A 15,028-nucleotide genomic window follows, 5' to 3' on the forward strand; every position below is an offset into this window, starting at 1 on the left:
TGTGCCTTGTTGAGTCCCTTAATTGCAGCATTGTACAAATATCGTTATTGGGTAGGCTTTATGTTGGCTGATTCTTGATTGTTTTTCAGACAGAGGAAATTGTGTTCCCTGTCAGCCTCCCTGCACAAAGCTGTGTCTCCGAATGCTGCTGGTTGTGTGGAAAGATAGTTACTGAGAGGGGGAGCATGCCATCCAGGCCCGTTCCCACCACCACGATGCCTTTCCACCCGTGTGCCCTGCTGCCCGTGGGCCACAGGGCATCGCCTCCACCCGCCCGCCTGCCTTCTTGTCCTGCTTGTTGTGAGGGAAGTGTACCTACATGAAATGTGTTCAGGTCTTACAGAGTAATCTGTAGGAAGGGATTGGGTGCCTTTTAAAAAACGTTTCTCCTTATTTGGGTTTCTTCAATAAAGCATTGTGAACAGTTAGGATAATTTTTTTAAGTTTTCTTGATGTTACAGATGTTTGGTATTTACTTTTTTCTCCTACAGAGAAACCTGCCAAAGAAAACCCCGGACCCGCAGAGTCCAGGGATGACGGCCTGCCTCCTCCAGCGGGAGGCCGGCCGCTCAGAGCTGCGGCTGTGCAGACGTGCCTGGCACAACTGTCCATGGAAATAGAGGGCGACTTCTCTGCGTGTGGACGTGTGGGGGGAGAGGGGCCCAGTGGAGCCGCGCACTGTGATGACCACGTTTCTCACGAGGGCCAGCATCCTGCACTCGCCGTGCCGAGGAACGACGAGGACAGTACTGACTTCTCTGATCGTGATCACTGTTTTGATGAAGATCTCCAGGCAGCCGTTGATTTCTTCAGACTTCCCCCTCCTCTGTTGTCTCCAGTGCCGTCGCCCCCTCTGCTGTCCCTACCACCCCTGAGCACATTACCTTCTTCGCTCGCGCCTGTGAGTTTGCACTTGGCATTTGAGTTATCATGCGGGCACGTTCCCCATGCTGACACCTTAGCCATACTCAGGGGGTGCTGCTCAGTGATACTCAGGCCAGACTTTACTGGGGACGGACGTGAGAGCTGACTAGGGCATGCCAGTGCTCTTTGGATCAACGTGGATCCCATGACATGTTCACTTAAGGTTGCATTCTGTGTGTCTTTATCCATGACCAAATTCGTAGTCCCTTATGGGAGGACTGTGTTCTAATTGTTCTTCTTTCTGCCGCCTGGCACCTAATGCAGTGAATGGATTAAGTGCACGTTTGCGGGTCTGGAGTTTTTCAGAGATGGGGAATCCATGTACGTAGCATACATGCCCATTAACCTGTGTTTGCCGAATTCCCCGCTTTTGCTTGATGACTTCAGCACCTTTACATGTGTTTGCAGAGTGGTTTATTGTAAATTCTTAGGAAGTTAGTCTTGAGAAGCAGATTTGTATGCTTTTTGGCTTAAGGAGCAGATAAATGCATTGCTCTGAGTCACTCCCTTCTTTCAGGAAGCAGTGTACGTCTGTTCTGTTCAGGGGCTGTGCTTGGCCTGGGAACACGGACGTGACACAGGCCATGGTTACCAGTTGCTAGATCTTGTGTGGCAGTTGGGTGGAGGGGGGAGCAGGCAATTGCACCACTTTGGTAGAGACTGCCGGGCTGGGGGGCACACCGGCTGGAGAGGACACAGGCCAGAGGCTGGCTCCCGAGGGAGGCGGCTGGCGGGGGGCAAGGATGCTCTGGGAAGACAAGGCCCAGCTGAGTGTTCAGGAGGGCCGGGGTGCTTCAGGTGGGGGAGCTCTTTACAGAGTCATGGGACTGAAGGTGAGTTTGTGCCAGAGAATGTTCACACTTCCCAGGTCCGCAGAGGCCATCTGTGCCCTTAGGACTTTCCATTTTATCGTGAGGGCAGTGGGAAGTCCTTGGTGGATCCTGGGAAGTGGACTTAATGATAGATGTTCAGTTGTAAGTTTCTATTTAGATTCCGTGTGATCGAGTAGGGAGTGGGGGTAGTCTGGACAGAGGCAAGAGCATAGCGCGGGAGATCCCTGACTGAATCAGCAGCTGCCAGCATTCTCGAATTCTCATCCCTGCAGCAGCACTGGGTTCAAGAGGTGGGGCTGGTTTGAGAAATGTTATGAGGGTGAATGAGCAGCGTTTCACGAGGTTTTCAGTGTGGTGTTTAGGGAGGTGGAGGAGGTGGGGAGGCTGGAAAATAGCAAAGAAAAGCAGCAGCCCTGCTTGGGTGGGAGGGTGCTGTGTCAGGTGTGGATCCGAGGCATGCATGGGGCTTGCAAGGGGACTCGTGCAATAGGATTTTAGAACCATGAGCGTGGTGCTCAGAAGGAGGCCAGGCGGTTGAGGAACCAGCTTTCCTGCTGGGCCATGTGATGGGGGCTGTTCAGCCAAGACAGCAGGGGCTGCCCAGGGGTTGTTTAGGGTTTCTGGGGCAGAGATGGAGAGCGGGCTGTGTGGGAAGGAGCAGTGTCAGTGTGCATACTGTTGAAAGAGGTAGAGCCTGTCTGCTTGGTAGCAGCATCCCAGACGTAGGCTAAGCATGAGGACCTGTGGGCACGAGATACGTACAAGATGTCCCCCAGAGTGGTGGCCGGTCCCGCTGCGCTGGAGCTGGATGCCTGCGGGGGAGTGACCTGGAAGCGGGGACGAGAGGCTGTGCAGCCCGAGTCGGACACCTTTTGTGCCGGGAACCGGGAGGGAGAGCTGGAGACTCGGAATGTTTGGCCCTTCGGAGAGTAGACCTAATCCTGGCTGTGTCTACTGTGGGAGGAGCGAGTGGTGGGAGTTTGGGGAACTCGGGGGCACAGGTCAGGGAAACGGCGGCAGCTTGGTGCTCAGACTGCAGTTCGTCTACCTACCGCTAGCTTCCAGACAGGGAATCACCCTTTCCTCGCTGTGTTTTAAAGGATTCTTCAAGAATGCATTTAATGGGTAGTTATGTTTAGTAGGTTCAATTAGTATTTAGTAAGAATCACTTTTTTAAGGCATTTAATTGGTAGCTATGTTTAGTAAGTTCAATTAATATTTAACTAATAAGAATAACTCATTCATTTTTAAGGAAACCTACTTTGGAGAGTATACAGATTCCAGTGATAATGAATCGTCCCAACATAGAAATTCTGCTGAGTCTGTTTCAGAAGATGAGACGTCTGAATCACAGTATTTTGGTTCATCCAGAAAAAGTAAAGGAAGTAGTGGTCCCTGGGAGGAAAAGCTCAAATCACATGAAGCCACCCAAGCTCTGACTACATTGGAAGTAAATGAAGTGACAACTGTTGGGTTTGGGACATTCACAGCAACACTGAGAGAGCCTTCAGCCACATACTCCTTAGCTCGTGAGAAACACTGGATGGTGTCATCTGAATCGACGAGTGATAGGAGAAGAGGCGTTTTAGATGAGGCACAAAGACAGAGAGAGGTTAGAGAGGCGGATAAGTCAGTGCAGACTGAGAACATGCTTCATGAGCCCATCAGAAATGTGTGTGTTGAGACGTCGTCTGGCAGCCGGGCACAGGGCAGGGGAGAGGCCCTCCAGAAGTCTGACGTGTGTTCTCCCCTCGGCAAGAGGCCATTCAGTGAGCTCATGGATTCTGAAGGAAAAACCCTACTATCCAAAATGATAGGATCACCCAAATCACAGTTTACTAAGTGGATGCTAACTAATGAAATCCCTCTTGAATCAGATCATCTGTCGATCTCTGACCACTTTCAGGGAATGTGTAGAGTATTGGGGAAGGAGAGAGATGTTCAAGGGTTCATTTTAGGAGCATCACCTGAACCAGAGGACGATGCAGGTGATGCAATGGGTGCCACAGGGCTCAGTGTTGACGCCAGGCTTTCTTCCTCTTCTACCTCGGGAACATCGTCTGTCTGCAGTGACTCCCCGTCTTCCTCTGGGTTAAAGTATGGTCATGATCTACACATTCCTGCTAAAGTTACCCCTATGGAACTGCATCACTCTGAACAAAAGTTACAAGCTGAAACCTTGAACATGTTAGATCTGCAGCCTGAGCCCCCAGAGTGTCCTGCCGGACAGAACCATCTGGAGAATAGCTTGTGTGCTTTGAGCCCTGAGTTGGGAGCATCAAATTTTAATAATCAGAGCAGTACTGAGGTCGGGTGCACAAACGTTGTGAAAGGCATGCCCAAAGTCTGTTCACTTGCACAGTCCGTATTTATAAAAGCTATGAAAGAGGCACAGTGTGGAAGTCAGGGTCCCAGAACTGAGCTCCCCCTGACTAGGGCGGATTCTACACCATTGCTAGAGTCTCAGCGTGGCTTGACCAAGAGTGGGTTTGGGTTTGTTAAAAGCCCTTCATGGCACCATAGTGATCTGTTAAGGAGAGGTGGGGAAGAAAGGCTGAGAGCTAAGTCAGAATATGAACAGAAGACCAACCATCAGGTAGAAAAGGCAGTGCCATTCTTAGAGAGTAGAGGATCCACATCCAAGCCTGAACTTGCTAGAGAAAATAATGCTGTGGGGCTCAGGGCTGCTACATCACTGTTGCCAAACCAAGTGTCCGTGATCACCAAGCAGGCCAGGCCTGACACGGCACAGAGTGCTAGACCGGAGTGCTGGAGGCGGGGGACTGAGTCTGCCTTCGGAGCAGCACGCGCCGGTCCTGGGGCTGCACCCATGTCATCTGTAGCCGGCCGTGGCAGAGAAGGAGAGGACACGGCACGGGATGCCCAGGGGGCGGCTGCTACTGAAGGGACCTTGCCACAAGTTTCCGCCTCATGGAGAAAATTAGATTTCAGTTTTCCAAGTGCTTCTTTACCAGTAGGAAATTCTCATTGTTCCACAAATAGCGGACTGTCTTTCTCTGCTAAAAACATCCCGGTCCAAAACCAAGACGTCGTGACGGAAGCCTCAGCACAGGAAGCAGTGCAGAAGCAAAGTCTGCTCCTTCATGCCACGGATCTGGACTCCTCTGGGCTGGATGGGGATCGACTCTTTCCCGCCACAGAAGTGCCAGTGTCGAGAAGTTTTCCTGTGGACGAAGTACCCTGTGGTGGCACGGGCAGATCTAGTGGTGAGGCCCTGGCCGTCCCAGAGGGTTCTCCTCGTGTCCGGCAGAGCCTGGAGTCTCTAGAGCTGCCATCTCAGACTCCTGGCAGTGCTTCTCCTAAAGGTGCAGGCACTACAGGGACTGCTCTTCCATCGGCCATTCTCAGAAAAGATGAAGAGACGCATGCTGTCCCCCAGAGTGGCCTCGCTGGGGCTCTGTGTTACACGGGCATTCGGGAGGCAGGCGGTGGCGACACTGAGGTGGAGGAGAGTGAGGCACCTAGCTGCAGCGAGGGGGAGAGTGAGTCTGAAGCCGCGATGGGGGACAGACAGCAAGGTGCCGCCCGTGCCTCCAGAAAAGATTCAGGAGCCCGCGGTGCTGGCGCAGCCGAGCCCAGGCCTTCTGTCGAGGTGGGGTGCTTGACCTCCGCGCTGCAGGACTTCAACATCAGTACTCTTCCTGAGGTGGACGGACTTTCTACGTCGGAGGTCGTGATGTTTCTCGAAAGTTGTCAGTTAAGAGATTATAGTTCAGGGGACTCTGTTTCAGAATGTTCGAGCAAAGGAACCCTATATAAAGAAATGAACAAAGACTTAAAGGCAGGTGAACTCTCAGGAGGGAAGTACAGAAAGCAGCTCTGTGAAGAAGAAACCCTTGAAACCTCCGAAGAGTGGATTGAATCTGAGGAAGATGACGGTCCTCTGAGGAGCACGGATCAGCTCACTCGGCGTTCCTTGGAAACGCTGTCTGAGGTACTCACCAGGGTCGGCCAGGCGCTTCAGACCAGCTGTGAGAGCTCTCCTGGAAAAGACGCCGGTAACTTGGTGCTCTTAAGTACGCATGACGGCCTGAGCACTAAGCCTGTCCGAGAGCACGTCGCACCTCAGGAGGTGAGTGGCTTCCTGCCACACCCTTCAGGAACACCCTCTCCAACAGCCAGCGTGGCCGGCAAGGGCCGTCCTCCGGCCAGAGGCACATCGAGTAACAAAGTCACTCCAGGCAGTCCTAAGGGTGTTCCCGATGTCACCAGCCCGATTTGTGGTGGGGCAGAGGTCCTGTCGGAGCTGGCAGAGCCCTCCCCCCAGCGCTCTGACTCCATGGTGGGGCAGACCACGGAGGGCAGTGCCGAGGAGGGGGCAGAAACGACATTTCAGTGTCAGATATCAACAGTGACCTCCGAAGTCATAAACGTGCTCATCAATAAAGATCAGAATCTCGTCATTGAAAAGGGGGACCACTGGACCATCATAAATGGGGTCGCTCTCATGCCAAATGTGGACCAGGTCATACTGTGTGACAGTCCCGAGGACATTCCTGTTTCTCCAGATCGAGGAGACCTGGGAGCTGGCTTCCTTTCCGTTACTTCCTTGGACAAGTCCCCAGAGACCAGTCACCATCCATTTCAGGAGCCCCAGTGTGGCAGCAACCTGTCATGTGCCCAAGAGGAGATTTCCAGCAGCAGCCAGAGCACCAACTTCGATAAAAGTCGTTTGCGCAATAGGCCTGTCAAACCTAGTGTAAGGATTAGTTCTGAAATCTATGATCAGAACTTTGAGTCTCAGACTATTGCGTCTGATCACACATACTTTAACTCGAAACTAGAGCCATTCAGCAAAAATAAGAATCGATCAAAGATTTCAAACAAAGATCAATCAAACAAGCCGGCAAAGGCTTTAGCATCGAGCCGAGTTGAAGCTAATCAGAGTGAAGGTTCTCAGTCATTTTCAGGAGAAAGAGAGAACACAAAAACTCAGAAAAATCAAACTCAGACCATTCTAGCCAATGCTGACACATCGACTCCTACAGATTGTTCTGATACTCTGAGTAAAATCCGGCAGGAGGTGGGGCCTCCCCTGCCGCCCTTGCTCGCTCCTCTGGTCGCTACACCTCCAAGGACTTCGCAACCAGTTTCTCCTCTGATAGCAACTTCCTCTCCCTCCTCACCTACCTCTCCTATTGGCCAGATTTCTCCCTTGTGTGAAATCCCAGTGCCTCCTATGATGTCTCCTTTGCCAGAAGAGCCGGGATGCCTCTCCCCCCCCGTGCACGTCTCCGTCCCCGTCCACTGCCCTGGCCGGCGAGAGGGTCTTGTCATCACCCTTGCAGTTCTGTGCTGCGACCCCGAAGCATGCCCTCCCTGTGCCTGGCCGCCTCCCGCCCTTGGCACCTGCGCACACGGCTGTGGCCGGAGCCCCGGAGAATTCCGTTAAAATCCTTGACACCATGTACCCAGAGCTGTCCGCCAGGGCCCGCACCCTCAGCATCCTCAAGGGGAGTATTCAGCTCACCCGAGGTCCGTCTGCAGACTGTAAAAGCTTGGCAGGGCCTGTCAGCGCGATAACAGGATTCAAGGCAATTACCTCAACGTCCACGGCCTTTGTGAAGACGGGGGGCGGCTCAGGGAGCGACTGCAGTCAGGAGAAGCCCAGAGATGGGGGGGCTCGCCAGGATGCAGGTGGGAAAAGGACGTGGTCTGCATCTGCGCCGAGGAGCGCCAAGAGACTGCGGCTGGACAGCGGGTCCCCAGAACCAGAAACTGGGGGTGCCGCTGCGGAAGGAGTCAGCAAGACCCTCCGGAGGAACCTCCCTCAAGCTGAGGGTGGGACGACAGAGGAAGAAGGTTCTCTTCTGACCATCAGTACGGTTTCACAGGTGCCTCCAAACCCAAAAGAAACCGTAGAGTCCCATGACCAAGCCATAGCTGGTGCCCTGAAGAAAATCGCAGAGTCGTCTTTTGATCTCTTACCTGTCATTCGGAGTCATGTGTATGTGGGAAATATCTCTAAAAAGCCTGTAATGAGAGATCAAGAGAAGGAAGTTGTTTATGAATTTAGCACAACCAAAAAGGTACGTGGCTGCTTTTCTCTAAGAGCGTTAGGAATTACATGTCTTCAGGGATAGGTTGTCTGCTATCAGCAAAGTGGTAGATTGCCCTGAACAGAAATTTTATTTTAGAGATCGACAGTTATCCATATGAACATTGTGACCTCTACTTTGTTTCTAGTCAGCATTTTGTACGCTTGAGGCGTGAGAAGACACTGGCGATTTGATCATTTGTATTCATCAAATACCTTAAAATTTTGAAGAAGTAAAAGTATCTGTCAGGACTACAATTGCATTTTTCCCATTAATTCTGGCGTGTTTAAAGGCTCGAAAAGATTTGCTCCAAAGCATCAAATTATTCTCCTGTAACAGAGCCTTTCTTTTCCGTGAACAGCACACACACATTTGAGAGTTTGAGGGTCTTCCAGAAAGAGAGTAAGGGGTTTCCCTGCCCCTCCTTTAATGCCTGTCACAAATGAAACGGGAACAAATCCTGGTTTCAAGATAGGGACAGTTAAAGTGGGAGCATTGTGCAGATTCACACACCTGGTTTATTAGGACTCTTACAGGGTTATATTTTCCAAGTGTCCATGTGGACACCTTGTATGGATTATTTCCAGTGCCCCATGGATCCTGCTGTACTGGTTATCTGCACATCCTTGGAGTCATAATAGTGTAAATATGTTTGTATTTTTCTTAGATTGTTTACTTTCAGGAAACAGAGTAATACATGTAACTTTGAAAAGATACTTATTTTCAAATGAACAAATGGATCAAATTATTTAATGCCCTTTTTCTTAAGTAGGAAAAAAAACGTTGCCCAGTATTTGTAAGACCTAAACAAGATAAATGTGTAGGGCACATCAGAATTCAGAAAACAGGAATGGGAGAAGCATTAAGAGTGGGTGTAATGCACACACACAAAATTATTTTAGCCAAAACCAAGGCAGTGTGCTTGCTTGGCGTGGTGGCCGTGACGGCGGGCAGGCGGGTGTGCTGGGACGTGGCCTGTGGCACCTGCAGGCAGCCCGCAGGTTTGGGCCTCTTGCCCCGCACACCCAGGCGGGGGTGTTCACGGCCGAGTCAGGCAGGTGGTTGGCCGCAGTGACTGCTCTTCTCTCCTGTCTGATACGGTGCCCGTTTTACGGCCCTAATAGATAATTTTGTCATGTTTAGCTGTTCTTCAGTAGGCAAAAGAAATACCAGTGTACATTGCCTTTTCTTTCTTTCTTTCTTTTTTTTTTCCCCCTCCTATCCAGCATTTAGCAGAGTGCTTGCTTCACTCTATTCTCTCAGAACTAAAAATTCAGAAGATCTCTATGGAGCGCAATTACATTCACGCCCTCTGCAGAGTGTATGTGGGTATTTGTCGGCAACTTGGAGACTTGGAAAGAGCTCGTTTGTTTTGCTACAGCCTACTGAAGGAAGGTATGTTTAGATAGTGACATTTCTGTATTGGAAGTCTGCTACTGCTTTTTACCTCATCATTACACTTGGATCTGTATTTGCAGCTAAGTGATTGCTGCATATCTTTCAAAATAGCATTAATGTTTGGGCATTTACCAGAGGACACGAAGGGCGTTAGCTGTGCCAGGCCGTGCCTGGTTTTCAGTGGGAGAATTTACATGACTTAAACTTACTTCTTGTATCAGCACATACATTTCCGCTGGTACATCATCGAGGGTCTCTCATTACTGCGTTGTCTGTCTCTTCCTGGTGCAGCTACTGAAGAATCAGACACAGGCGACACGAGATAAGGGGATGATTGTAAAGTCAGTGACCACACTGCCGCATCCCTGGCTGGAAAAGGCAGAACTCTAAAATGGACTAGTGAGCCCATGGCAAGAAGAGGACCAGAGGGCGGTGGATAGGAGGGCTCTCCTGGGGTCCCCTTTTCCCTTCCTCTGCTTCCATCCCCGCTAACGGGGCAGATCAGGAGTCATCCTTTGTAATAGGACATCCTCAGGGGAAACATTTGTAAACAGGGAAATGATACACAAATGCAATGCAATTTCATATCAGAAAGTCTTCTCTCGACAATGAAGGTTTTCCATCCTAACAGCATGATGTTCACAGGGCTTGTGAAGCGGGTAATGGAAGGTGCCCATAGCATGCAGACCTGTGGATGAGGCTGCCGTCTGTTGCCCTCTTCGTGTCTGTGTTTACTCTTTCAGTCATTGGGGGGCTCCATAGTAGTTCACGGGGTGCTCGCTAGGTCGTAGGGCCTGGCTGGTGACTGGAACCTGATGCAGACCGCCCGTATGGTGAGGCCCGTCCTTGCCGGTCACGTGGCCCTGGCACTCGTGGGGCTCCCTCAGCGGCAGGTACTAGCAAGGCGAGCAGACAAGGTTCTGTTCTTGTCACACACCGCCAGCCCCCTCTCCCTTCAGGCTCGTGGGGCGCAGGTCTCTCCCTCAGAAGCTTTCCCCATTATCGGGGCTCCCACAGCCATTCTTCGTCCTTCAGGCTCCTGGCTTTTTCTTCATTGGCGCTTATCCCCTTGCCTTGTAGCCTGAACCCTTTTGTGTGCTGTCTCTGGCGTCCCCAGATTGCGTGCTCTGTCAGCACAGGGGTTCTGTTTGTCTTGTCCCTGCTTATCCCTACCCCACAAGAACGCATTGTACGCAGCCACTGAGGATCTGTTGCGTGAGGGACTGTGCCGTGGAAGGGGCTTTGTGAGAGTCTGGGGGGTCAGGGAAGCTCTCCTGGTCAGAGCGGCTTCTCAACTTGAGGCGTGGAGCTCGATGCCAGCGAGCGCCTACGAGAAACGTGAGGGAGAGGCTGCCGGGCAGAAGGAGCAGCATGTGGGAAGGTCCTGGGGCGGGAGGACATCCTGTCTCCGAAACAGCTGGTCAGAATAGACTGTGAGCCTCTGCTTTGACTTATCTGCTCTGGAAACACAAGATGTGGCTTCCTGCCAAACGGTAAAATCTGTATCTACTGGTTCAACCAAGTTGCAAAACACGGACAGTTTCTTATAAAATAAAATATTCATTTATCGTATGACCTCAAAATCCCGCTCGCAGGTCCTTATCTAACAGAAGTAGAGACTGCCCTCACCTAGCCTGGTACTCACATAGCCACAGCATCTTCACTGGTCGCTGCCCATTGCTGGACACAGACGTCCGTCAGCAGGTGAAGGAAGCACAGGTGTGCGGTCTCAAGCAGTTGAATACTTGGTGGCCACACAGAGTGAGGGGCCGCTGATGTGTGTGGCAACACAGAGGGATTGCAGAATCATCCTGCTGAGTCAGGGAGCCAGACAGAAAAGAGTGCGTGCTATCCGAATCCATTCATGAACATTTGAGGAAAGACAGCCAATTTACAGTGGCAGTAAGCGAATCAGGGTTGTCTGTATCTGGGGTGACGTGACTCACTAGAAGGGGTCAGGCCATGGGAATTTGGGATGATGGAAATGTTCTCTGTCGATTGTGGTACGGGTTACATGGATATATTCATTCATCAAAATTCATCAAACTGCGTGCTTAAGAAGAGTATATTTTATTGTATGTGAGCTGCATGTGGGTTAGGTTGATTAAACAAACAGCCAACCATGGGAAAGAGCATTCACAGTAGAAGATTATCATCCGTAATGTATATAAAAACATCTCTTTAAATCAAAAGCCTTTTATGTGTTTCACAGGTGAGTTCTGTCTTCCAAATGCATAAGAAATAGCCTGAATGACACTTCACAAATGGAGAGGTTCTAGGGTTGTGGAAGTCTGGAGAGACAGGCTTACCTTTGCTTCATGTTTGGGATTTTATGGTTCTTTTCATAAGACAGTGCTGTATATCCAGGCATTATGTTTCAAATTTAATTAAGGAAGATTTGCCAAAGTGAAGGGGCTGGGGAAGAAAGAAGCAGATTTGTAAGAAGCAGGGCCTCCTCGGGCACCTCCTTTCAGTGTTAGGAGACCTTGCAAGGCACAAGTGAAATTATTAAATAAAGTAAGTTCTTAGCTTGTAATTTATTCACTTGATGAGACTTAAAGGTTTTTTGTCTTTTTTCTCATAGATTTTCCAGAGTCAGAGAAATTGACTTTGTTCATTGCAAACATGTGGCATGATATATTTATTTCCCAATCGGTGATTAATAAGGCAATGCAGTTGGTTGCCAGGCAACGTGCTAAAGGAGAGGTTCGGAACTGTTTGAGAGCCTTTCTCAACTGGGAAAAGGTGAGGTTTGTTTTTATTGCTCAATTGTCAGACCTTACTTGCAGATCTCACATGAATGTTCTTACTCGGTTTTGTATTTAGTGTCCACTTAGTTCATAGGCATTTTAGAGACAGGACTCTTCCTGTTCGATCCTTTAAAATGCCATTTTAGCCTAAGCTTATGCATTTAGTTCGGAAAATACGCATGAGGCACTTTGGTAAGAATTGGAGATGGAGGTGTTGTGTTAATTTAACAGAAGTTTATTTTGTTCACTGGTCTACAGCTGATGACCGTGTAGAATATACATGTGTGTGCAGGGCTCACGGGAGCTACATGGCATTTGCTTCTATGGTGGGCACTTGGAGAGCTGAAAAATGGCATTGCAACTCCTTCCTGTTTTGACTTTTTTTAATCTAATATTGTGTATTTTTCTTTTTGGTTGATGGAATTTTTATTTAAGTATTTTGTTCCTGTGTGTTGTTCTCCTTTTTTTATTATTTTCTTTGGTAACTGGGTGCTAATATACCATCTAGATTGGTGTTCTTTTATGTCATAGTTGTTTATCTAGTGAGAATCTCTGGAGGTTGAATTGACAGTGCTAAACTCTAAGGAGATGTCGAATTCAGTGAGGGGTTGATTTCGGTTTGTTTTTTATTTGTTTATTTAGAGAGAGTGTGTGCACGTGTGTGCAGGAGGAGGAGCGGAGGGAGTTTTTTTTTTTTTGAGAGAGAAAGAGTGCAGAAGGGTTACAGGGGAGAGGGAGAGAGAGAATCCCAAGCAGACTCTGTGCTGAGCAGAGAGCCTGATGCAGGGCATGAGTCCACAACCTTGAGATCCTGACCTGAGCCTAAATCAAGAGTCCTGATGCCCAACTGACTGAACCATGCAGGTGCCCCGTCTTCTATTTTCTTATGAAAAGTAAAGGAAAGGGCTATTAGTAAACAAAAGTTAAGGAAATACTAAAAAGCAAGTCTGTAATCATCTTTTCAGCAACTCATCCACAAACCAGAGTGTAGTCCTGGGAGGGTCCATCGGATTCAGGTCAGCGGCTTAGTCAGAAGAGCCCTTCCACCTCCTGTCATTGACCTGCCTCAGTCACGCCCCCTCCCCCAATACCTGCAAGGCCCCTCCCCCCAGGGTCCTGCAGGGGGACTTGCATCTGCTTTGGTCTTCCTTCTTTGGCCTGGTCGGAATGAAACCACATATGGTAACTTGGTGATAAAAGACATTATAAAGAAAATAGAATTTTAATAAATGCGTTTGCTCTATATCATATCAAATAAAAATATAAAGTCAAAGGTATAAAAAAATGAGTAATACTTGGGGTAAAAATACCATTATAATATAAGACTTCCAAATTTTCTCTCACAGAATTCAGCAGATCAGATAGACAGAAATGAGTAGAAACAGTGGAATTCAGTAAAACAAAATGTAAACTTGAATGAAGAGTATTTCTTTGTATGCCTATGGCACATTTATAAAACCAGTCATGAATTTGGCCACATGAAAACTTTAATGCTTAAAAAGTAAAGATTCCATACTCAAGATTCTCTGGTAGTAGTTAAGTGAAATTCGCTCTAAGTAATTCAAAGATTCCATAAACACTACTTGAAAGTTGGCGTACATGGTCCTGGACAATCTGGGAATACATAGGAACTCAAAAGTAAAATAAATTTTTTAAAAGTCTTTGGAAAGGAAAACCCGTCATACCAAAGATCTCTAGTTTTTACAAAACTTATTAAGGTAGTTTAAATGTTTTCATTATTAGATAGTAAGGTGGCTGATTATCATCTTAGAAATTAAATATCTGAGAAGGAATCTAGGAAAAATGGAATAGAGTATAAAAGGTAGTAGTAATGAAGCAGAGAACAAAAGAACACAGAAGAAAAACACATTGCCTTTAAGAAATAGTAACAAAACAGATAGCTTCCAGGTCAGATTAATGAAAAAAGAGAAAATAGAAAATACTGAGGATTTCAAAAATGAGAAAGAAAACAGACTCCAGATGTAGGAGAAAGATTGAGAAGACCACCACCTGCAGCTCTGTAGTGACAGATTTGGAAGCCGAGGATGATTTCTTAGCAAAATAAAAATTATCACATTTGGTTTTAGAGGTAGAACACTTGATAAACCAGTTGTTTTCAGTTATCATAAAACAAGTGGAAACGTTGATGTAAAATTTACTGTATAAAAAGCATGTGTAGATTCCATCTGAATTTTGCCTAATCTTTTGAAGAACCAAATAATTCCAGCCTTTTGCAAGTATAAGATTGAAAGCATTCTGTTTATTTTTATTTTTTTAAAAGATTTTACTTATTTATTTGACAGAGACACACAGCGAGAGAGGGAACACAAGCGGGAGGAGTGGGAGAGGGAGAAGCAGGCTTCCCGCAGAGCAGGGAGCCCGATGCGGGGCTCGATCCCAGGACCCTGGGACCATGACCTGAGCCGAAGGCAGACGCTTAACAACTGAGCCACCCAGGCGCCCCTCTTCCTGTTTATTTTTTATTTGTTGAATTACATATTTTTTTTATGTAGACTCCACGCCCATTGTGGAGCCCATTGTGGAGCTCGAACTCATGACTCTGAGATCAAGACCTGAACTGAGATCAAGAGTCGGGCACTTAACCGACTGAGCCATCCAAGTGCACCTCTATTTAGTTTTTATTTTTGTTAACAAAACCCAATAAAAAAATAGCACAAGTAAGAAAAAATTATAAATCCACTGTAGGTATTTGTCCAAGAGAAGTTAAATTAATGTCCACACAAAGCTGTGTTACATGCATGTTCATAGCAGCATTATCATGGGTAGCCTAAGGCTACATAGCCCAGATGTCTGTCAGGAGGTGAGTGGATAAGCAGACCGGTCCATCATGTAAAAGGGTAACATTCACCGACGGGAAGGAGTGTTGAGACTACCGGTATGGGCATCATCAAACGTGCGATTGTGTGAAAGATGCCAGATAAGGAGTATGGTGTTGGCTGATTCGATTTTATGGATTTCTGTAAAAAGACTGGTATTTAGGGTCAGAAGAATGATAGAAATTAAAGAGCTTTTTCAGTGTCTAAAAAATATTATAACTTTCTCT

At 48.1% G+C, this 15,028-nt stretch overlaps 1 protein-coding gene across 1 annotated transcript in view; it reads left to right on the forward strand.

The window, feature by feature from the left end:
- The window catches only part of ICE1 (interactor of little elongation complex ELL subunit 1), a 60,024-nt gene that overhangs the window by 30,401 nt on the left and 14,595 nt on the right, over nt 1-15,028 (forward strand). Inside the window, 5 exon segments of the mRNA XM_032415171.1 lie at nt 492-901; nt 3,010-6,996; nt 6,998-7,807; nt 9,043-9,211; nt 11,799-11,959. Of these exon segments, the coding sequence (XP_032271062.1) occupies nt 492-901; nt 3,010-6,996; nt 6,998-7,807; nt 9,043-9,211; nt 11,799-11,959 (5,537 nt within the window).

This window comes from Phoca vitulina, unplaced genomic scaffold (genome assembly GCF_004348235.1).
Source record: "Phoca vitulina isolate PV1807 unplaced genomic scaffold, GSC_HSeal_1.0 scaffold17, whole genome shotgun sequence".
In the NCBI taxonomy this organism is placed as follows: Eukaryota; Metazoa; Chordata; class Mammalia; order Carnivora; family Phocidae; genus Phoca; species Phoca vitulina.